The 25246-nt window shown below is 45.6% G+C and overlaps 1 protein-coding gene across 1 annotated transcript; it reads left to right on the top strand.

Moving 5' to 3' along the window:
• The first annotated feature begins 1405 nt into the window (after positions 1-1405).
• LOC140071234 (transmembrane protein 178B-like) lies at positions 1406-25246 on the top strand. Its single transcript, XM_072118694.1, has 4 exons — positions 1406-1911; positions 19669-19782; positions 21502-21639; positions 24008-25246. Exons 1-4 carry the CDS (start codon positions 1533-1535, stop codon positions 24250-24252), a joined length of 876 nt encoding a protein of 291 aa, XP_071974795.1. The 5' UTR covers positions 1406-1532; the 3' UTR covers positions 24253-25246.

Below are 25246 nucleotides of genomic sequence, written 5' to 3'. Positions count from 1 at the left end.
GGCGAACTTCAAATGGGCCAAGACATACACACACACATATATATTTATGGGTGGATTTACAGTACAGTATATAGAGCTGTATACAAAGTACAGTATACAGGGCTGTATTTATACTGTATAGATGGTTCTATCTGCTGCCTGTGTTGGGTTGTATATACATTACAGTATATAAATACATAATACACAGGGGTGCATGCACAGTACTGTATATGTGTGTGCGTGTATTTACACAGTGCAGTGTATATATAGGGGTTTGCACAAAGTACAGTATATATAAGTTTATACACAGTACAGCATATAGGGTTGTATACAGCATACAGTATATAGGGCTTTATACAGTACAGTATATATACTTATATATAGGGCTGTATAAACACAGTACAGTATATATAGGGCTGTATACACAGTATAGTATACAGTATATAGGGCTGTATACACAGTACAGTATATAGGAGTATATACACAGTACAGTATATATAGGGGTGTATACACAGGACAGTACAGTATATATAGGGGTGTATACACAGGACAGGACAGTATATAGGGCTGTATACACAGTACAGTATATATAGGGCTGTATACACAGTACAGTACGGTATATATAGGGCAGAATACACAGTACGGTATAAAGGGCTGTATACAGAGGAAAGTACAGTATATATAGGGCTGTATACACAGTACAGTAATATATATTGGGATGTATACACAGGACAGTATATAGGCCTGTATACACAGGACAGTACAGTATATAGGGCTCAGGGCTGTATACACAGGACAGTACACTATATAGGGCTGTATACACAGTACAGTATATAGGGCTGTATACACATGTCAGTATATAAAGGGCTATATACACAGTACAGTGCAGTATATAGGGCTGTATACACAGTACAGTATATAGGGCTGTGTACGCATGACAGTATACATAGGGCTGTATACACAGGACAGTACAGTATATAGGGCTGTATACACAGTAGCACAGTATATAGGGCCCAGGGTTGTATACACAGGACAGTACAGTATATATAGGGCTGTATACACAGTAGAGCACAGTATATAGGGCTCAGGGCAGTATACACAGGACAGTACAGTATATAGGGCTCAGGGTTGTATACACTGGACAGTACAGTATATATAGGGCTGTATACACAGTAGAGCACAGTTTATAGGGCTTAGGGCTGTATACACAGGACAGTACAGTATATAGGGCTTATACACAGGACAGTACAGTATATATGGCTGTATACACAGGACAGTACAGTATATAGTGGTGTATACACAGGGCATAACAGTATATAGTGCTGTATACACAGTACAGCACAGTATATAGGGCTGCGGGCTGTATACACAGGACAGTACAGTGCATAGACCCTGTATAGCCGCTGCCTGTGTCGGGGCGGGCGCTGTCAGGCTCCTCCCCCCGGCCTCCTCTCTCCTCCTCCCTCCCCCCATACACGGTGTCGCGGTGTCGGTGGCGGAGGCTGTGATGCTGGGGCCGGTGCCCGGGGTGTGATCCCCCCGCCGGTGACGCTATGAGGCTGCTGGCCGGTGCCGGGCTGTGCCTCGCCCTGTGCGCCCTGGCGCTGCTGGCTGTGGCTCTGTGCACCGATCACTGGTATGAGACTGACGCCCGGAGACACCGGGACCGCTGCAGGAAACCGGGGGGGAAGCGCAACGACCCCGGCTACATGTACACCCCCGGGCAACACCTGCCCCTCCGCGGGGGGGCGCACTCCCGGCTGCGGCTCATCACCCGGGCGGGGGAGCCCGTGCCGCCCTATGCCGCCCCCCGCCCCTACCTGGCCCTGGACTCGCACTGCACCCGCAGGTTTAACTCCACCGTCTCCGGGCTGTGGAGGAAGTGCCACCGGGACGGCTTCGACAAGGACACGGAGGAGCTCATAGCAAAAGGTAGGGGGCGCCCCCGTCATTATTGGGGTGCATGCTGGGTCATCCGGGGGGGGGGGGGGAGGAGGGGTTAATCATATCCCAATCATTCTGTATGATCACATGACCTTAGAGGGGTTCATTAGTATCAGTATTGTCTGTGATGCCTGATACATTAGGGGGTCCCTACATTTGGCGCACAGGACCCTCCTCTGATGACCTGAACTGAAGGGTCCTGAGATGCAGCAATGGAGGGGGGCACCAACCCCCCATACACATGGGTACAGTGCACCTCCAGAGTGGTTTATATGTGCTGCACAGTGATGATGACAAATAAGGGGTGTCACGACTCCCCTCGGCTCATTTGGTGTCCCCCATTTCCCCTTGTAATGAGCACTTGCTATAATGACTCTTATTGACCAGGTTTTAAGACCCCCATTAATTGATCAGTGGGACCCCAACTATATTAACTGCATGGCTGAAATTGGGGTCCCTCTGAATAACCGGTAAACATTTGTTTGCAGAATGTGGGGACCCCCCAAAAATGTCTAAATGTCATCCCCCCCTCTATTGACTAGTGGGGCTCCTCTATAGATGGGACCCCTCTCTTAATAGTTTAAAGACCCCCCTACATTAAATGATCGGTGGGACCCCTACTATATAGACAGTATGAGTATCCCCTCTTTTGGTGTGTGTCCCCTTATTTGGTGAACGTAAGGGCCCTCTCTGTTATAGTAACCATCTTGTTGGATGAATTTCTGGACCCCAAATCTTTAGACACACTGGTGGGACCCCTCCATTGATTAAGGACCCCTTTAGGCCTAATGCAAAGACTAGCAATGCCTAGTGGGGTGAGGGGGGGGGGGGTCACTTAATTTTCAAAGTTATGGATTCTCCTTACTTCACCATCTTTGGGTAACCCCTTCATTTACCCAGTGCTCTAGTATCAGGACCCCTCAGGTGCTCCACATACCCCCCTCATACAGTGCAGTCAGTTATATGACCCCCAACAATCCATTGTATAGGGGATGGCGCTAATACTTTGGACTACAACGCAACCCCCAAGCTCCTAATATCCAGGTGTATGAAGGTGGCCCATTGTGTACAGAGGAGGGGGCGCTAATATGTGTGGGGTCCAGTAATGAGATTTTAATGGGCAGGGGAGGTGGATGGATGACTTAATGTCCCACTGACGCTGCTAATTATAATTCGGAGTTGTTCTTCGCCGGGGGGTCTCTTGGGGGGTTCTCCATGATCTATGTGCATGGAGTATAATAGGGGGGTTTGTTTATCGGAATAATCCCATTATATATGTGCGGAGATTGCGGAACTACAACTCCTGTCAGGATATGCTGAGAATTGTAGTTCCATAAGATAAAAGTCACTCCTCTACACAGATAGTGTATATTATATAGGTCAAGATATTACGTGACCCTCCGTGGAGAACCGTAGAGCCGCACAGCCGCGTTGCGAAGGTGACACACATTCCTCAACCACTTAACAAGCAGATATTTTCGGGGACGGAACGATCCAGATGAAGCAAACGGAGTGCAGCGGATACTACTCCCAGGTCATCCATTAGGAAGTAACGGTGATGGAACTGATCACACACACCATGACCGCAGCGGTGAAATCCATGAGACCATGAATTTAAAAGGCATCTACCACCAAGATGAAGAACGGTATGCAAATGAGCCTGAGGGGCTCTAGGCTCCATGGGTTTGCATACAGTCTTTTATCCAGGTGAAAGATGCCCTTTTAAAGCAACTTTTTCTACCTTGATGCCTGTAATGTGTCATTTAAAGGGGTTGTCCAGCCCATAGCTATGCTTCTTTATACATTCATGCAGGTAGCATGGACTTGCCTACCAGCTCCTATGAGATCAGAAAGATTGGACATGTTGAAATTCAATATGCCCCATATTTGATATCCACAATCTCCTTAGCAGTGGATGTTGGAAAACTTAAATACCCCCTTTAACATCTGCTCAGTAACTTTCTAATTCGTCTTTTACCTCCCTAATTATATGGTAAGGACTGCGCTGTAATACCGTATTAAGGCACCGTAGAAATGGGGGTGATAGAGACCCCAATTCTTGCAATCTCTAGGGGTCCCAGTGGTTAGGACCACAGCAAGTAGACACCTATCTAAGTCTTGATCATAGGATTGTACAGGGACCGGAAATTATGTCCCTCCATGGGACTGCTGCCCCCTATTGGTGGGTCCATAGGGGACTCCTAACATGATGTAAAGATTCTAGAACCATGAACAGTGTTTAGTCCGGAAAATATTTTATGGTTTGTTTTAAGACCTGCACACAAACTCTGCGTTCCATTTTTGCTCTCCGTATGTCCCTTTGTCATCCGTTTTTTGCACAGTAAAAATGTTGTCACTAGCTTGTCCCCACCTCTTGAGCAGTCACATGATTATGTCACCTAGCAAGTGATCCGAAAATACGGACGGCGAGTGGATGACGCCCGTGTGGCATCCGTATTTTCGCGTTTCTATACTCAGAACCAACAAAATAGCATCCTTTACATAGGTCTGATTTTCTAACTGTGGCCTCAAGTTGTCAGAGAGAGAGAGATGCTGGGAGTTGTAGTTGTGTAGCCTGCTGCAGGGAGGATGCTGCTGTCCATGGTGCTGAATATGAAGCTCAGCCTGGCAGTATGAGCACAGAGCCCCTGAGACCCAGAAGAGGTTACAGATGTGCCTGGCCATAAAGGAGCACTCCTGTATTCCAAAATCTGTGCTCGTTAACCCCTTCAAAGCCGAGACACGCCTGCATGCTCTTCCTTTAATAATGCATTATGTTACAATACCGAGTCCTCGGTGCTAAGAAGTCACATTCTTGCAGGAGGAGGGGGTGAGGACAGATCTATTGATCATCATAATGCAACGTGTGAAATGCAGACTTAACTCCATCAGTGCTGGAGGCATCAATAATTTTAAATGGGGTGCAAACGCTTTAATTACAGGATTCCTATATGCGAATCTGTTTCTGAACTGTGCCATTTGTAAGGGTCAGTTCCCATCTGCGTTTTGGATTTTTGGAAAAACGGATTGTAATTTGTCTGGACAGATTAATAGCAAAGTAATAATAATACATTTTTTTTGTTTGTTTAACAGATCCGTAATTTTTTTTTTCTTTTAATGGATGCTTTGCTTTCCGTTAGTTTCCGGCTTTCATTATTTTATAGCCATCCATTTTTTTTACTTCCAACTCAAATGAAGGTCTAATGGAAGATGTAAAAGCGTATAGCAACGAACGCCATTACAATTCCAATGGTGAAAAAAACTGATCCGTTATTCATCTGTTTTTTAACTGAAACTGCAAATAACTGGTAATAAATCCAGTTATGAGTGTTGATGTATTCATTGAAGGTGTGTCCTCACACTGCTGTGCACTGGGAAGGGGAGGGGGTGTCCTTACACTGCTGTGCACTGGGAAGGGGGGGTTGTCCTTACACTGCTGTGCACTGGGAAGGGGGGGTTGTCCTTACACTGCTGTGCACTGGGAAGGGGGGGGGTTGTCCTTACACTGCTGTGCACTGGGAAGGGGGGGGGGTTGTCCTTACACTGCTGTGCACTGGGAAGGGGGGGGGGGGGTTGTCCTTACACTGCTGTGCACTGGGAAGGGGGGGGGGGGTTGTCCTTACACTGCTGTGCACTGGGAAGGGGGGGGGGTGTCCTTACACTGCTGTGCACTGGGAAGGGGGGGGTCCTTACACTGCTGTGCACTGGGAAGGGGGGTGTCCTTACACTGCTGTGCACAGGGAAGGGGGGGTGTCCTTACACTGCTGTGCACTGGGAAGGGGGGTGTCCTTACATTGCTGTGCACTGGGAAGGGGGGGTGTCCTTACACTGCTGTGCACTGGGAAGGGGGTGGGATGTCCTTACACTGCTGTGCACTGGGAAGGGGGTGGGATGTCCTTACACTGCTGTGCACTGGGAAGGGGGTGGGATGTCCTTACACTGCTGTGCACTGGGAAGGGGGTGGGATGTCCTTACACTGCTGTGCACTGGGAAGGGGGTGGGATGTCCTTACACTGCTGTGCACTGGGAAGGGGGTGGGATGTCCTTACACTGCTGTGCACTGGGAAGGGGGTGGGATGTCCTTACACTGCTGTGCACTGGGAAGGGGGTGGGATGTCCTTACACTGCTGTGCACTGGGAAGGGGGTGGGATGTCCTTACACTGCTGTGCACTGGGAAGGGGGGTGTCTTGCTGTAAGCTCTCTGTCTTTGAACTGTTACACAGCCCCTAGCTCCTGCAGTATGTTAGACTTTAACTAATTACTTGCCACAGCTTTGCTGGAGTCATGTTGAGTAGTCCACTGCAGCCTTAAGAACACAGCAGTGTGAGGACACCTGCAGAATCTACTATCCTGGAATATAAATCCATATTTTAGAGTCCAGCTGTTTCCAACAACATACACAAAAGTATGGTTACACTGAGCTCCAGGTGCAATACATAATACTGACTACAGAGAGCACAGAGCACAGCAGTGTAAGTACACCTGCTGGAATATAAATCCATATTTCACAGTCCTGCTTATACGCTATGGCTACAAGGATGGAAATCATCTGATATCCAACTATACTCGCCCCCTCCCCTATGCTTTACACTGCAGCTCTCATTGTTCAGATAGACTGGTGTGTATTAGCCCTTGGCTAAGTCATTGCACGGCAATAATAGCCTGATTATAAACCCCAAGCAACTTAACCACAAGATTCATATACTGAGGGAAATGAGCCTTAACAAGAGATCTGCTTACAGTCTATGGAGGAGGGGGAAGGGCGATAGGAGCAGATGCTGGATACGACTCTGCTGCACTTATCTTTTGGAAAAATAATAGAAATGGCCATTGAAATCCGGACTGGGAGGGCATAGCTTTAAGGGCCAGATTGAACATGATAGATGACTGGTTATGGATGTTATAAACTGAGCTGCAAAAGCACAAAACAGGATAATATGGGATTTTTTTCCAATTTCTGATTTAAAGGATATCTACCACCAGGATGAAGGATTGTAAACCAAGTACACTGATATACTGATATTTGCCCCCTCTGGCAGGAACTGCTCTTCTTTTCGCTACTTATGCCCTTGTTTTTAAGAAAAAAAAAGGCTTTAAATTATGCAAATGAGCTTGGGAGGCTTCAGGTTGCATTAAAACCTCTGGAGCCCCTCAAACTCATTTGAATAAGTTTAAAAGCCTTCTTATGCAAAAACCAGGACATTAAAAGAAGAGCAGGTCCTGCCAGAGGGGGGGCACACCTGTATGCCAGTGTGTTTGCTTTACAATCCTGGTGGTAGATTTCCTTTAATAAGCAGCATCCACTTCACTTTTGCCTCTGCTTATCTCCAGGGGGACACAGCATGACTTAGTGTAACCATTATTAAAGGGGATGTGTTATAATCACTTGTTCTTGTGATCGGTGAGACCTCCAGTCCCAGATACTAGATAGGTCGCAAGCTTTAATTGTGTGACAATCCCTTTAATAGGGGATTTAAACTTGTTTTATCCATAGGATAGGTCATCACTACCTCATCAGTAGTTTAAGGCTATGTCTGTCGCAATCCAAGTGATATAACCGGAAGCAGAATGGGGTCCCCCCCCCTGATGAGCTGTTTCTGGCCACCAGAACAGCTCTATTGCCTGCCTAGTGGCCAGCCTGGGTTACTGCATTGCGGCCCCCATTTAAGTTCATATCAACTGAGTACCACATTGGGGAATTAAGTAAGGGTGGAAGTCCGGTGTGTTGGACTCTTACCAATATGATTATATAAATCCACATTTTAAAGTCATGTGTGAATATGACTTAAAGGGGAAATTGTTCAATTGCCCTGCTCCTCTGTCTATGTGAAACATGCCCTAGGGAGAATCCTAACCTACCCCTTCCTGTCTGTGGATCTTTGTCTAGCCCTATGCAAACAGGATATTGGGATTGATGTGAGTAATGGAGTCATAGGAGTTCACTGAGCTTTCCCTGAATTATATCCGTGTTTTCCAAAAGAATGTCGGATATTGAGGGCAGACACTATTATTAGTGCAGAGCTGATTGCACATTCCCAGCCTGTGGGGATTATCCACTATATCTGCAGTTTTAGGATAGAATAATACAGGGCTTCTCTGAACGATTAATGGCCATTCCTTAGAATAAGTCTTAAGTTTTCAGAGGTCCTATGTGGTACCCCTGCTAATTACCACAATGATCACATCTCCTACAAGCCCTCCCTACTCATCAAACTGTGATGAAGACCTCAAGGGAACCCCTTTAACAAGGCTGTGGTTATGTATCCTTAAAGTGACTGTCACCAGCTTTTACCCCACTCAACTACCAGCCCCCTCAGGTAGGGTGTCAAATGTCCTTTTAAGAAATCCTTATTTTATATGAAAGGTCATGTGTTTACCTATTTTAAAAAAAATCTCCTCAAAAGTCATGTATAAGTAAGCAGAGAAGAGTCACCTTTTTGCCTGAGATTATTCACTTTATAGAGCCTTGGGGGGGTCACTTTAGATGACCATATCTTGGGCTCTATAAGATATAGAACCAGAGATATAGGCAGTATCTCAGGGGCTACTTTTGGGTAATGTACCTCATGGGAAGAGTTTGTTTACTGCTAGACATGCCCCTATGATGCACTAGAAGACTTTTTTCCCTAACTGATAGACTCTAAGAGGGGGCACAGCATTGGACAGAGAGAAGCAAATTTCCCGCCATTTTGGCTTTTCGGACCTAGCCCTTAGGGTGATGCCACACATGGCGTTTTGAACCCGTTTTTTGTCCGTTTCTATGCAGTCTGTTAAACACCAATTATCTTAATTAAAACCGGTCAAAAACTGATGCGTTTTTCAACCGACTGCTTAAAAGCGGACCAAAAATGGGTTCAAAACGCCATGTGTGGCATCACCCGTAGAGAATGTTTGGATCAAGGATTACATGAAGCCCAGACAGACCCACTGACAAGAACAAACAGCTCCCAAAATTTTGGTGTCCACCATCTAGACATAGGGGGCACCATCATTACACCCCTTCGGATAATCTGCAGGTATTTAGCCTACAGAAATGTTTCCACAGCGCGCCACCGTCGGCCATGTTAGTAGCTTAGACGTGAACATGAACCAGGACTGCTCTAGACTGTAACAGCCTCGTCTTTGGTGATCAATCCACAGAAACTAGGCCTCATTTATCAAAACTACCTGAAAGGAAAAATCGTCCTTGTTGCTCTTAGTAACCAGAGCCTTCATGTCCCGCACTCCTGTCCGCTGTTTTCTATGGGCAACAAGGAGGGTTTTCCCTTCTAGTCAGATTTCATGAATGAGGCCTAGTTTATCTTATTTTGCTTATTACCCAAATTAAAGGTCAAAACTGAGATTTTAAGACTGGGAGGAGCAAATTATTTCACACCAAGATTGTTATTGTTTGTGATGAGGCCTGTGAGGCAATACAAATCCCTTCCCGCTTTAATGGGTTGTTTTACCTAAGACACTACAGGGGGTCCCCTACTTAAGAACACCCGTCTTACAGATGACCCCTAGTTACAAATGGACCTCTAGAAGTTGTTAATTTACAATACTTTAACCCTAGGCTACAATAAACATCTATAACAGTTATAAAAGGGGTCTGCAACTAAGCTTTATTGTTAATCCTGGTTCTTATTACAATCCAATTGTCTCAGAGACCAAAAAAAAATTGTCTGCTGTTACAATTATAAAGTATACAGTTCCGACTTGCATACAATGTAAGTCAACTTAAAAACAAACCTACAGAACCTATCTTGTACATAACCCGGGGACTGCCTGTATCCCCTGTGCTATATTTTTGGAAATTCAGCCTATAGGTGAAAGGGGATCAAGAAATTTCAATGTAAATATGGCGGTAGTGTACAAATCCCCCCCCCCCCCCTTTGGTAACATCATGGAAGTGAATATAGTGCAGGAACCACAGTACGAGATTCATAGTGAGGACTCTGGTGGTCCTGGGTAAGGAATAGGGGGGGAATTTATCACTGCTCCTTGCGCACTGCAAGCATTTATGATAATGGTGATGTTGGTGTGGAAGGGGCTTAAGCCTCTTGATGTATACAGTGGGACACAGGGGGGGCATTATAATACGCCAGCACATAATAAATTTCCCTATATAAATTTGTCTATGTTGGAACAACCCTTTTAGAGAGCGTGTCCAAAGTTTAACTTTTATCCTCTATCCAGGATAGTTTAGGGCAGTGGTGGCGAACCCATGGCACCTAGAGCAATCTCTGTGGGCACCCAGGCTGTCACCCTAGCATAGCGTTTGCTAGACAGGACTCGAGGCCTTCTCCTGCAGTTCAAGGAAACCCAGGACATTTCGTGCTCGGTTCTGTTTTCAAACACATCCTGGACCTGAGACAACTGGAGGCGAGAGTTGGTGTGGACACAGCTGGGTGACCATTAGAGCTACGAATCCAGGCCTTGTGTTTCTTATGGATCAGGGGACCCTGGAGGATAGCTAAAATGATACACAGAATTTCTTTCTACTGTATCAGTGTCATCAGGACACTGATACGATTGAAAGCTCTGACTGGGCAGGGAGCTATAAGTTACTACTGAAATTGCCATGTTGGCACTTTGCAATAAAGAAGTGGGTACTAGTTGTCGTTTGGGCACCCGGTCCTCACTAATGAATAGAGCGGCAAGTTTAGAGGGATCCCTGTGGAAATCTTATCATCGCATACCCTCGCAATCAGACTATTATCCCCTGGAGTAGTCTGATTACAGCAAGTTTGATGGGGGACCCACGGACCCCCAAAATGAAAGGAGGTGACCTAGTGCCTCTTTAGGAGCAAAGATTAATATGGCACTGTCTTATTTTCAGGGGAACGTCGTACCTTCAGCAGTGCCATAAAGAGGATGGCACATGTGCAACCAGCTGCTATATGCATTTGGGGGTACAGCGGACCCCCATTCTTGTGATCAATAGGGGTCTCACAACTGGTACTCTGACTCTCAACAATTTTTAAGTTTTTCTCTATCCTATGAGGAGGATATAACTTGTTGTGACCCATCTAAGTGCCAATTTTCAAGCAATTTGGGGGTCACACGGCTGCCACCCCGTGCGTCCCCCTCGCTATCGCTTCACTAATCAAGACTTTATTAATAAATTGTGTAGAAGGAAATTCCTCATTGTGTTCAGCGAAGCAATCAAATCTATCCGAGCGCAGATCTCCGAGCCATGAACAGAGCCTTTAATCCTCCATAATCCACTAACCGCTATCCTTTTACCCTGGATGCGGGATGACGATAATTTGTAAGGATGCCAAATTCTGTGCACCTCGCTGCGGCATGGCGGGCTACGGACTATGAGAGACGGGGCTTATAATTAAGGATAGACACTGATATCATCTTACATGTGGAGAACAGGTGTTACACTATGAGCTACTTAATGGGACAGTTTATCTTCTCTCCAGCCACTGAGGAGTGCGGGGACATCTATTGCTCTCTGTTATCAGACATTTCATTCATTGAGCTGATGGGGTTTCAACATGCCTGCTCCTTTTCATCTGGAAGTGATAAGAGATCGCTTTCTCTCCTGACCCCATTGAGAAAACATGCATGCTCATCTGACACCCACACTTATGGCCCGGGCTCTGCTTGGAGGGTGGACACTCCTGTCTAGTCTTGGACCACCCCTTTAACTCATCAAAAACACTGAGTCTCAGATGAACCTGCCAATTTTGTGTGCGTTTGTTGTTCGGGATGAAGGGGCAGAAGGATAGGGCTCTTGTATTTCAACGTACCTGATCCTTTTGTTCAAAAGGGCATACAGTCTGCCCTACTAATTCAGGATACATGCATGCTCAGCGGATGCAAATTTGTCTGTTTATGACACGGCTTTTGACATTTTTTGCATACCATATACCCCCTCTGAAACAATGTGGGTCAAAAAAAAAGGGAGCCAGTCACCAGATTTTGTCATTTAGGGGAATTTAGTTTTCCCTCTTTTAAATGAAATTTTCTCTATTTACCTGTAAATAAATTTTCTCCAAAGTCATGCAAATATGACTCTTTTCACTTTGTCATAGGAGATGGGTCAACTGTAGTGGTTGCAGGAGTGGTGTCATGTCAGAAACCTTTTATATTTGATCATTTAATACCTAGACACATGTATCTGGTTTCATTTTAAAGATAAGAGTCTTATCTTTCAGATCCCACCAGTCTTATGGTTCTATGAGCTACAGAACTGGACCTACAGGCATTTAAAATGCACGCAGGAACTGGATCTTTATCTGCAGCTTGCCTTTCCAACTGTGTGTTTAGCTTCTTGTATCTCTGATTCTGTAGCTCTCAAAGTCATAAGTTTTATATTATCTGGAAGGCGAGATCATTATCTTTAATATGACACCAGCAGCATAGGTGCTATAGAACAGAAGATGGGGGGGGTTCTAAAGTGACACTAACCCTGTAACCACTAAACTTGACTCATTACATGGGGTAATGAGTTGAGAGAAGAGTCATATTTGCCTTTGTTGGAGATATTTCTTAGGTAAATGATTAGATCTCACATAAAACAGGCAATTTTAGAAAGGACACTTCATTCCTTATCTGAGGGGTGCTAGTAGTTTAGTGAAGTAAACTTTTTCCTCAATTTTTTTTTTTTATTAAAGGGTTTTCTTTTTAGAAAGATTTTTCATAACTGAAAATAAAACCGGTTTAGGGATCAGTTTTTAACTTGAAACTTTCCCATGTGTGAATCTGGCCTTTAGTTTTAAAATATATTGTCAGCTGTCCCTCACAACCACATGACCCTCCATCTGTTGTGTGGGCTTTATGGCTTTTCCGGTGAATCCCACCTGTTTCGACATATGACTCCTTGCGTCACTTGGCCTTTGTTTTAAAGGGATCTGTGTTAAAGTTGTGAGCTGAACTAATAGGACCAGTGAAGAACCATCTCTGGTGTATTCCCGAACCTCAGGCAGTGCTTATTGATCCAAAGGCTTCCAGTTATCACATGTCGAGGTAACATTACATTTTCATCTGTAATTTTACCTCCGCATGTGATCACGGATGGACCCATAGGACTGCATCTGTAAACTCCACCTAGTAAACACAGCTTAAAGGGTTTGTCCAAAAATACTGACCTATTCCCAGAAATGGTACCACTTCTGTTCATGAACGGTGTCTGGTATTACATCTACCTCTGTTGTATACACAGAAGTGCAACTTTTTTGGAAATATTTTTTTAATCCATTTAGTTGTTTTGTATTAAGAATTAATTTTTTTTTCCTACATGATCTGCTCTTAAAGGGGTTGTCTTGGATTTAAAAAGCACTAAGTCTTTCTTCCCAAAGCAGTGCCCCCCCTGTCCATGGGTTGTGTATGATTTAGCCTCATTATTAGGGAATAATGCTGAGTTGTAGTACCACGTATAACCTCTGGACAGGCGTGGCGCTGTTTATTGAATAAGTTTTCTTTTTTTTGGTGACTGGACAACCCCTTTAATTTATTAAAGTGCATTTATATGTTCATATTCATGGCTTCATTAAAATAACCTGTGTTGCACCTTCTGCCGCAGATGGGGATGGTGTATCTGGTATATGATTATGTCCTAAAAAGAAACCTGATGCTCAGCCACTGGTTTGAAGACCCCCTTAAAAATCTGTAACCCAAAACTGTCGGAGGACATAAATAGCTGATTTTCGACTCAAAGCTATTCCTATCGACTTCACCATATACACGCACACTCAATGCACTTGTTTTCAATGCAGACAGGGAATTTGAAATATGCAAATAAGATGAGAAGAGCCACTCATGACCAGTCATCACTTCAGGTTGGTCACTTCAGATGCCCCCTATCTTTAGCTCTGTATTACCTAGTACCAGAGATCGCATTAACGCCTCACCAAGCGTCATAGACGCATGATGAGGCGCCATTATTCCCCAGAATAATTGCCAAGCGTAAAAGTACGCTTGGCAATTATCCCTGGCTGTAGTGTGTGGCTGAGCGGTCCGCAGCGCACAGCACTGGTGTGCAGGACATTACACTGGCAGCGCGCGGGCCGGCACTGCTCAGCTCACACTACAGCGCTGGTAGCCTCTAGAATGGAGCTGCTCCGGGTAGCCGTGATGTCACGAGAGGGGGCGGAGCCTCCGGGAAAGGGGCTTGGCTTACTACGCAGTCTCCTCACAGGAAGTAGAGCTGTAATGGCTGCCTGCAAGTAGAAGGTGTACAGGTACTGTGTGCATACAAGTGTATGGAGGGGAGGGGGCTTGACAGGAGTGGATGTGATAAGGTCAGGGAAGACCTGTATATTACATGGGACTGCATGTCTTGCAGGTGCTGAGTTGGCATGAGGTGTATTTTACATAGGACTGCATGTCTGACAGGTGCTGAGGTGGCATTAGGTGTATATTACGTAGGACTGCGTGTCTGGCGGGTGCTGAGGTGGCAGGTGTGTGTTACGTGGGACTGCATGTCTGGTGCTGAGGTGGCATGAGGTATATGTTACGTGGGACTGCGTGGCTGGCGGGTGCTGAGGTGGTAGGTGTGTGTTACATGGGACTGCATGTCCGGTGCTGAGGTGGCATGAGGTATATGTTACGTGGGACTGCGTGTCTGGTGGTTGCTGAGGTGGCAGGAGTATGTTACGTGGGACTGCATGTCTGGTGCTGAGGTGGCATGAGGTATATGTTACGTGGGACTGCGTGGCTGGCGGGTGCTGAGGTGGTAGGTGTGTGTTACGTGGGACTGCATGTCCGGTGCTGAGGTGGCATGAGGTATATGTTACGTGGGACTGCGTGGCTGGCGGGTGCTGAGGTGGCAGGAGTGTGTTACGTGGGACTGTATGTCTGGTGCTGAGGTGGCATGAAGTATATGTTACGTGGGACTGCGTGGCTGGCGGGTGCTGAGGTGGTAGGTGTGTGTTACGTGGGACTGCATGTCTGGTGCTGAGGTGGCATGAGGTATATGTTACGTGGGACTGCGTGGCTGGCGGGTGCTGAGGTGGTAGGTGTGTGTTACGTGGGACTGCATGTCTGGTGCTGAGGTGGTAGGTGTGTGTTACGTGGGACTGCATGTCTGGTGCTGAGGTGGCATGAGGTATATGTTACGTGGGACTGCGTGTCTGGCGAGTGCTGAGGTGGCATGAGGTGCATGTGAAACAGGACTGCACAAACAGTAAAAACACGTAAAAAATGACAAAGACGCAAATTCAATTAATAAAAAACCTTTAAAAAAAACGCCTCCCCCCAACACAGACACCAAAAAAGATAAACTAAAATTAATTTTTTAAAAAAACATTTTACAAAGCAACCATCATGGATTTGCAGTGTCAGCTGCAGTGTGGTGGTGGGCGGTCTCGGCGGGCCGCAGTGTGGTGGTGGGCGGTCTCGGCGGGCCGCAGTGTGGTGGTGGGCGGTCTCGGCGGGCCGCAGTGTGGTGGTGGGCGGTCTCGGCGGGCCGCAGTGTGGTGGTGGGCGGTCTCGGCGGGCCGCAGTGTGGTGGTGGGCGGTCTCGGCGGGCCGCAGTGTGGTGGTGGGCGGTCTCGGCGGGCCGCAGTGTGGTGGTGGGCGGTCTCGGCGGGCCGCAGTGTGGTGGTGGGCGGTCTCGGCGGGCCGCAGTGTGGTGGTGGGCGGTCTCGGCGGGCCGCAGTGCGGTGGTGGGTGGTCTCGGCGGGCCGCAGTGCGGTGGTGGGTGGTCTCGGCGGGCCGCAGTGTGGTGGTGGGCGGTCTCGGCGGGCCCCAGTGTGGTGGTGGGCGGTCTCGGCGGGCCCCAGTGTGGTGGTGGGCGGTCTCGGCGGGCCGCAGTGTGGTTGGGGGTTGGTGGCGTTGGCTCCAGTCTGGGCAATGCATGATGTAACATCACTATAACTGCCTCTATCTGCTATTTATACACAGAAGATACTGACACATGATTTTCTTATATAATTAGCGTCTATCAACATTATATACAGCTATGAGTTATATACTTGTATTACTGAAAATTTCATACTCCTTCCCGGCTAAAAATACTCCTCAAAAATAGTAAGAGGAGTATTATTACCCTTCTAGAAATATGTTAGTGCGACCTCTGCCTAGTACCATGATGCTGGGGTCATTGTAAAGCTGAATTCTCATCTTTACAATTACATAAGGTTTGGAGTTTTGTGAGCTACAGAACTATATATACAGGCAGTTAAATGGAACCTGTAACTAGTAACCTACTCTATAAACCCTAAATGGTACCTTATACAAGTCTGTATAGGGGTCTAAGGGTATCTGCACACAGAAAATCTGCGGTGAAATACAGTAGCATTAAAATGAATGCGATTTGGAAAAAGTAATGTAGACAATGCATTTTCCATGTAGAAATTTTTGTTCAGAGCGTAATATAAAATAATCATGTTTTTTTTTTTTTTTTTTGTGTGTCCTCCCAGATTTTTGTTTGCGTTTTTTTTTTTTTTCTTGTTTTGTTTTTTGCAAATTGAAGTCTATGGCAGAGTAAAAATCTGGATCAGTGTGTAGTTTTAATGCAGAATTCCCTCAGCCTACATGTATGGGACAGAAAGAGGGGGGAGGACACACACAAATCACAACACTAAATCCACATGAAAAACGCATGGAAAAACTGTGCATATTAGATGTGGATTTTCACGCCAATTTTCTCAAAGACAATCCGCAATGTATTAAGATGTCCTATATGTTTTTTTTTTTTTGTGGATCCTGTGTATTACTGCATTTGTCAGAAAATTACTTTATTCCCTTGGTTTTTCTATAGATATTTTGTCAGGGAGGCGGGAGAAGTCTTGGATGCAGTCAAGCTCCTCCTCCTACTCACGACTTGTAAACCCGCCCCTTCACATGACCCCCACGTCCTGTTTGAATTTCCTGCACCTATGGGGGCATGCAGATGCGGAAATGCGAACTGCAGCTAAAGATCCGATATTCAACTTTTTCTTTAACTACTCTTTTCTCCTGCTTTTAGTTCCTCCTCCAGCCTCTAAAAGTAATTCATGTAAGGCATAAAGTGACTCATCTCGGCCCAATTTCACACGAGTGTTCCACATTCTCCCCCTTTCCCCTGCTCTTCCAACACTTCCTCCTCCTTCTGCCTCTCCCTGGGAGGGGGAAGTTCTCAACACACTGTAACCGCCCACGGGGGGCCTCTGGTAACACCCCTCAGATTATTAGCATAATTTTAAAAGTTGATTTTAGAAGGCAAGAGGCCATCGGATAACAAATATAAGAAGATTACCACAGTCACTGTGCCTGGATCTATGAGTGCCTGGTTTATCATGATGGATTTTGATTTTAAGTGCTCAGCTGTGTATGGGAATTTGGAGAAATAGTTATAGATTGCACAAGTATTCAAACCTTACGGCGACCATTTAAGGGCATCTACTACCAGGATGAAGCACTGCATGCAAATGAGCCTGATGGGCTCCAGGCTCTATTAACACCTTTGGAACCTGGAGCCCCTGAGGCTCATTTGTATACAGTCCTTTATCCTGGTGGTAGATGCCCTTTAAGCACCTGGTTCCATGCAAAATCTCTAAGAGGATCCTTTTCTCCCCAACACCATGTAGCACATTGGATTCTGGGTCATTGGACTCTTATTAGACCCAATGGCCCATGTGCACCGGTTTAGCGCTTATGTGACAGTAATGACCCTCATCTGTTATTAGCGGTGCACTTCTCCTTTAAGACCACATGAACATGGCTAATGAACCCCGGACATGTCGAGCACATAATGCGTTTTTTTTTCTCTTCTTTGGGGCTCATTAAATATTTAAATGGCCGTGATAGGATGAAGTCAGCAAGTTACATGTTGAGACGTTCGGGTAAGTATTTCCTATATCTCGGTGGTCATTTAATTAAGATGGCATCAGTGTTTCCAAAGCCACGCTATGAATTTCTATTTCGAGTGATTCATACGATCCATTAGTGAACATGGGCACACGTCAAGCCGAGGCTGGCAGCGGTCCAGGCAGCGCTCAGCTACATCTCCCGTAGTGAGAAAATGCTCCTGATTTAGGGGAGAGCACTTATGAATGAGGATGTCATGCACTTAAAGGGGCGGTATACCTGGTATAAACTGTGCAGCGTAATCCAAGATTAATGGAAATGGATTGAAGTGGAGGTGATCCCTATACCTGTGCTTATATTACTGGTGTTGTAGCTGAGATGCAATATCACACACGACCTGTGGACAAGTGGGGCGCCGTCTCTAGAACAACTAGAACAAAGGACGGATGTTTTTCTGATCCTAAGCAGCTTCTTTAACTTCTGGCATGAGTTAGATCTTTTCGATTCACCCATAGTCCCCAATTGGGGTGCATAGAGCGGGTAAAACCTGCAAGGGATGCCCACTGAAACTGATGGTGGTTGTTAGGTCAGAATGGATGCCAGTGTTTCTCTATGGGTAAAGGTCAATTTCAGGTGTGCACCCATGGCATAGCGCTCTAGCAGAGCCGTGCTCCGGCAGAGCCCCACCACCACCATCAAGTAACACCCCCCACCCCATCCTCCCACTGTGTGCTGCTGCCAAGAATGCAACAGGAAGCAGGGAAGAGGGTGAGACAGTGTAGCAGCATGTAAAGACGGAGCCTCCTGGCTCATTAGCATAATTTTGAAAGTTGAAGTTTTTGAATGAAAGAGGCCATGGATCACCACAGTCACGGTGCCTGGATCTATGAGTAAGTGCACCTGGTTTATCATCTTTTATTTTGACGGTATATTTTCTTTTAAAGGAGATTAGTGTCCTGCACCCATACTTACATCTATGTATATGTATAGGGAAAGGGGGTATGGTGCGACCCTTGAGTGTTGTTCTCAACCCCCCAACTCGTGTGTATACACACACACACACGTGGTTTGCCCAAGCATGCGCTTGATTTTAATCGGAAGTGGGCAGAGACTGTTCCAAACGTATGATCTCCCCTCAGAGTCGAGGATCGGGCATGTCGTCATCCCACAATCCGATCGGACTTCCTCTTTCTGGAAACCCAGTAGACGTCCTGAGATTGGCTGCAATGATTGTGTCCTAAAAGGACCCAGTGACAAACGCCAATAAAACCATCGATATTCCGTGTGTGTGAATCCGTCTCGAGGCTATGATGTTTGTAGTGCTACGGATTCATTTTTAACTATTGAGCTACCGCTGCAGTCCAGATAAACTCGTGCTCATGGTAAAACTACAGAAAGTTGCTGCCCGAGGCCAAATCCTCTTTAGGATCTTCTGCTGAGACCTTGGTACCAGATAACACTTTGGGTTTTAATGTTCTGGTTGCTTTTGTCAGTCATTTTATAGTGAATCGACATAAATAGGGAGGCGTAGGGAGGGAGCCGGAGATTATTTTTCTGTAAACTTGTCTGTAATGCGATGGATGTATGCAGATGGAGGAGAAGCGTCTGACCTAGTTCTGGCCACGCTCCAGGTCTGCCGGCTGAGGATGCATTAGGATTGCTCCGGCTCCAGCCTAACTCGGAAGTTATGACAGACTCTTCTCCCCTGACAGCTCCTGAGGTGTATGGAGGTCTAAAGTTGGGCTTACACGGTACAATAAATTTTGGCCAGAGCGACCCACACACATGGGGTTACCACCAAACCGGGATTGGGATCATGGAGTTTACTCCCCTCTCCTTCTTAGAAACACATGCACACTCTGCTGAACATGCATGTATATGGGGAGTAAGTAGTCTGGGCGTTCAGTCGAAAACTTTTCCACCTATCTTGCCAGTTTTAGAGCTAAAAATGGTCATATTGTGCACTAATACTGTTTTGAGATGTGACGTCTTCTCACTGGTGCGTTCTTATGTTACAGGACTCGTTCAGCGCTGCGCTCTAGTCCGATACCACTACACGTCCTCCTCGCTGCCGTCAAACCTGCCGATCAATGTCACCAAGACCATCCGCCAAGACGAGTGGCACGCTCTGCGTGAGTATCCTTCATGGATGGATGTGGCCTACAGGAACTTACGAATGGACCGTGTAGGGCACGACCTTGTGTTTATCCGACCTGTCTCCCTGCCTCTAGGCTGTGCTAGTCAGGAGAGCAGTATATGGGCTAGGGTAACTTTGATACTCACTTCTCCCCCGAAGCTACAGCAGTCGTCGTCTTTACTCTTCTGTGTGTGTGTGGCTGTACACAATCTGGCTCTGAAGCCGGCGTACAACCTCCGCATACAGCCACCGTGTACATCCGATGTTTACTCCACACAGGAGTAAAGGGCAAAACTTCTGTAGCTTCGGGGGGACTCTGTGGCTACTGTGGGGGACACTCTGACTATTGGCTACTGCAGGGACACATACTTATTGTGGAGGTGTTTAAGGTTATTTAACAATATTCAGCTTTGTGTCCCCCCCCCCCCTCCCCCTCCTCAAATACTTGATTGTAATGGTTGTTCTATATTAATGTAACTACTTGAGCTCAGCTTGCGCTGGAAAATTTATACATTTGTCCCCTTTAAAGGGCATCTACCACCAGGATGAAGGACTGTATGCAAATGTGCCTCAGGGGCTAGGTGTTAATGGAGCCTGGAGCCCCTCATTTTCATACAGTCCTTCATCCTGGTGGTAGATGTCCTTTAAAGAAACCACGTGGCATCTGTTAAAAATGATTTTGACACCCCTGGTGTAGGGGGGATACTTGGTGCCTGAATGTGCCCCTACAAGTATAGTTTAACAACAAAAAGGGGTATGTCGCACTCTTAAATGTGCCGCATGTGCCTACATTTTGCCCACCTAATGTTGGCACTTATGACACTAGCTGTCTTTTAAGGATCTATGTAACCTGCCATAATCAAAGATGGCTGAACATGCTTGTTTCGAATGGGCCCACCCGAGTTTATAGTTGCCTACCAACCATATACATCAAACTTGTTTAATTTCAGCACCTAATATTTTTTGATGAGTCTGGCAGCGAGGTCCATGATGGGCTTATTACCCGTCCCCCCTATCTGAACACATGTCTGATTGTTAGATCCATGAGCGTGTGTGTAATAAATAAATATACAGTATACACACATGCATATATATGTATGTGTGTATATATAATATGTTAAAAGTATCCCAGTGTAGACGTTCCCATTTGGTCTGATGCACAGTATAATTTCATAATTTCTTGCATGCTGTATACAGTTCCCTCTATATGAGTGATCTGTTATAACTCTCCATATACATCCTTATTGTAAGTGCCTGACGCAGTCTACGCCTTGGATATAGAAATGGCTGCCTATGACCTGAATACGGTGCCAGTGGAGCATTAATATGATAATGATACCAGCTGCGGCTTACTGCTCCTGTAACTCTGCCAAAGGAAACATAACCGGACTTTCCACCAATTTAGGCTTATGTCCAAACTCATTGCACGGTCCACAGACAACGATGGTTTAGTACGAGGAGCCAGATCCGCATAGTGAGGCCACAGTTTATAGGCTGCATCTACACTATTGCACCTGCGCAATGGCACCATTTTCATGCTTCGGTACTAAGATTTGACCCCTTTAGTCACAATAGCTGCAAAACAGCGCACATGCATACAGAGATGCAGCATTGCTGTGACTAAGGGGGCTGGATCTCTTTAGTCCTCCATTATAAAGTTACTTTCTGGTCAAGTAAATATGTTCTGTTCTAATATTCTCTGTTCCTTCCACAGATCTACGCCGGATGACTGCAGGCTTCATAGGGATGGCGGTCTCCATCATCCTTTTCGGATGGCTCATAGGCGTGTTGGGTTGCTGTAAGGAGCATGACCTAATGCAGTATGTGGCGGGGCTGCTATTTCTCATGGGAGGTGAGAGGACTTTTCTCTCCACTTCAGGTCATGGAATAAGCTAATTATCAGCTATTGACTTGTCTCTTCACAAAGAGATCATAGATTGATTATGGACTCCTGCAGCTGAGGACAACGGGAGGAGGGGGGGGTGGGGGATTCGGGTTTTAAGAGGTCTTATGGGACCCCTCGCAAATTATCTTGTCACGCTGGGCACAGTCTGATTTATTATGTCTGGCAATACAAGTTTTTTCAGGGCACAAAAGATGTTTTATTTATATCAATTTCTGAAGAGACTGGATGGTTTCCAATATGGCTGCCACACGCTTTGTTATTTTCCTTTATATTATCACTTCTACATCGCCAAGAATATTCAGAAGAATAAACCTAAGTGACAACCTCTGTAGCCCATTTATTGTCACATAACTTTCCCAGATGATGAATTTCACCCAAAAAACTGGAGCAATCTAAATACTTCAGGCCTTAACTATCTGACAGGAAATGGCAACCAATCACAGAGCAGCTCTCATGTTACCTGAGCAGTAAACAGGATGTATTATGCGCTATGATTCGTTGCTGTGCACAGCAAAGATGATTTTACCAAATTTTAACAAATAAGGCCAAATTTCTCCCCATGGGTCATTGAATTATTGTAGCATCATGATGGGTGGACTTAAAATGGTGTCCACATACCGTGTAATAAAAAAAAAAAGAAGGGCATAATTAGGAGAGACAGGGAACCATAGCAGACTTCTGGATGGGACCCACCTTTCCCTTTAAAAATATACATATTTGTTTACTCACACAGTATATACACACATTGAGTTGTTACATTCACACAGTATATACACATATCTCTCTCTATCTCATGAATGAACATATACATACAATACCATATACAGCATATACACACACATACAAATACAGTTTATACACACCACATACTACATATTCACACCCAATACCCCAGATGCCGGGTCCCCCCTGACACTGAGGGCCCCACAGCAGCTGCTATGGCTGCTACCCCTGTAGTTGTAACCCTGCTTTTAAAGGAAACTTGCCTTGAGGAATCTACCATGAGAAGTGGATCTGATGATAGATTTCACCTGTTTGCCTCTGCCCAAATGCGTAATTTAATAATCCTGGGACCTAACCTAGTACTAGTTTAATGGGATAAAATCTGAAGACCATTTCCCTTTAAGATGAAAACTAAATAACTTTATCTCTGGGGTGTGTGGTGTTTGTTTTTTGTCTTCATATTTGGTGCAAAATTCTGGCACATCTAAATGTCAGAAATCTGGTGGAGCAATGACATGACTCTCGGTGTCAGGATCCTTTCAGTCATCAGATACGGCATTGAAAAGATGAAATCAATGCAGTTGCCCGGGGACTGGTGGCCATATGTTTATGTGGTCACTTGTCATTCATACGGCTGTAAGCCCACGGGAGGAGGCTGAGCTGTATAATTGCAGACTATGTACTATTTAGTTTTTCGGCTGTGATTAACCCTCTGATGACTGATTATCAAAGAAAAACCTGATATGGATAATGGTGGGTAAATGTCTAGGGATCTGCTGACAAGTATCTCATCGCTAGGAGCAGCTTGCGTGGGGAATCACACAGCACAAAGAAAAAAAATTATTTAAAATAAACCTTAAAGTTTTTACAAAAACCACAAACCCCAGCAGCTTGCACACCTCCAATATTCTTTGTCAAATGTTGGGCTTTTTTCATATTTTACATAGAATAGGGAGTAAGGGACTAGTCGCAGAGATACCCAATGGGGAGATCACAAAATTGGGGACTATCTGAAGTGCTGCATATAACGCATATCCATACCCCGTTTGGATGTGACTGCAGAAGTGGGGTGGATAGAGGATTACTATTTGGCCATGTGCACCAGGGTTTCATTTATTTGCATCACTTGGGGTCACCTGGGGCCCCACTATTCTCATAATCACTAGGGGTCTCTATCCTGGGGTTAGGGGAAAAAATTCTGTATTATTTAATGTTAAGTCCTCTTGCGTTTTACTTTCTTTACTAAGTAGTTGCACTTTGGGGTGGGTGCTAACTGTGGCAATTATCCTTATTTTAGGTGCAATGGGATCAGTGTCCATTCTATTCCACAGGGCATCAAAATTCCCAGGACTCCCTTTAATTTCAGCAATAAAATGGAAATCGGCATATCTGATACCATTATCTTTAGCATCAAGAACATGGCCGCCATCTTGAAAGCCGCCGTATTAGATGTAGGATACATTTTTCAAATAGGAATGTGGTTTGTGTAGCATCAAAGACCTGAATTGTCTCGGAAATCGATTGCCGCCATCAGATCTGTAATATCTACTTCCGGAATAATTGCGTCTTGATTTTTATTTTTTTTTTGTAGGAACCTGCTGTATCATCTCCCTCTGCACGTGTGTAGCCGGCATCAACTTCGAGCTGTCTCGGTATCCACGCTCTGTGTATGGTCTACCAGAAGACATCAGCCACGGGTATGGCTGGTCAATGTTCTGTGCCTGGGGCGGGCTGGGACTCACCCTTCTCTCCGGATTCCTCTGCACTTTGGCTCCGTCGCTTAGTGCTTCCCAGTCTGCCGTCCACAAGCCACGGCAGGAGAACGGGGCGGTGTGACCTACGGACGGGAGCAGATATGGGAACACCCAACTCCACCAAAAGGACATGCCACCGGGACTGAGGCACTCGTATCCTGCTAAGGAAGTTGTTCTGTTCAACTTGTGTGTCTGACCATGTGATTGCTCGTGAAAAAATTACAGAGGCTCGAACTTCGTGTTTAATAAAAAGGGAATTATGGGAACCGTGCGGATGGGGACGGGCTACGTGGCCAGATGGAAATAATGAACTCTCTTTACTGGGAATTAAAAAAAAAAACGGAAGTTTTAACCTTAGGTGCTGACATGGGAATTGTCAAAAACTCGGAAGTGACATTACTGGCAGGAATCCAATCCCGGCCTTTGTGAGATGAGACCTTCCTCCTTGTACAGAGACATTCATCAGTTTGGTGCAGCTAAATGACCATTGCCTAAGGGTTCAGTGTTTGGGGAATTTTGTATACTCACATATATAGAAATATTACAAACAGGTAACAAATTTTTACATGTTTTAATACAGTCCACAAAATCGCCTTACACAGCCACGATCCGGTCCCACCCCATGCAAATAATAATCCAATTACAGATTTGCTCCCTGAGTCTAGTGCCTTGGCACAACACCGGGACAAGGATACATCAGAAAACATACAGACCTCCTGCCGTGCCTTCTGAGTAGGTCGCTCGGGCCTACTGCAAACTCAGGCTCCATCCCGGAAGCTTTGGGAATAAGGTCAAAGAAATCTTCGGAATCATTACAATAACAAAGCGCTTCAACGATCGCGTCTCAATCGGAGGCTCCGGCGAGTGAAAGCCTAGCGTGGGTTGGGGGTTTGTCGCGTCAAGTTGGGAGGAGGGAATATGTGGGTTTAGACACCTTCTTCGGGTGTTGTAGTAATAATGTACATGTGGTCCCATCACAAATGATAAAAAGCACATGATGATAAATTTAATTTATTGTTCCGGCTTTTTTTTTTTTTTTTTTAACTTAATTTATTGAATAAATAGATTTAAACGGA

The sequence above is a fragment of the Engystomops pustulosus genome, chromosome 7 (assembly GCF_040894005.1).
Source record: "Engystomops pustulosus chromosome 7, aEngPut4.maternal, whole genome shotgun sequence".
NCBI lineage: Eukaryota > Metazoa > Chordata > Amphibia > Anura > Leptodactylidae > Engystomops > Engystomops pustulosus.
Note: the sequence above shows the minus strand (reverse complement) of the source record. Positions and strands in the feature narration are given on the sequence as shown.

Excerpts from the sequence above, each read along its gene's own strand:
- LOC140071234 (XM_072118694.1), top strand. The coding sequence starts at position 1,533 with ATGAGGCTGCTGGCCGGTGCCGGGCTGTGCCTCGCCCTGTGCGCCCTG. Across the intron at positions 1,912-19,668 it reads GGAGGAGCTCATAGCAAAAG|GACTCGTTCAGCGCTGCGCT; the intron begins GTAGGGGGCGCC and ends CTTATGTTACAG. Across the intron at positions 19,783-21,501 it reads AGACGAGTGGCACGCTCTGC|ATCTACGCCGGATGACTGCA; the intron begins GTGAGTATCCTT and ends TTCCTTCCACAG.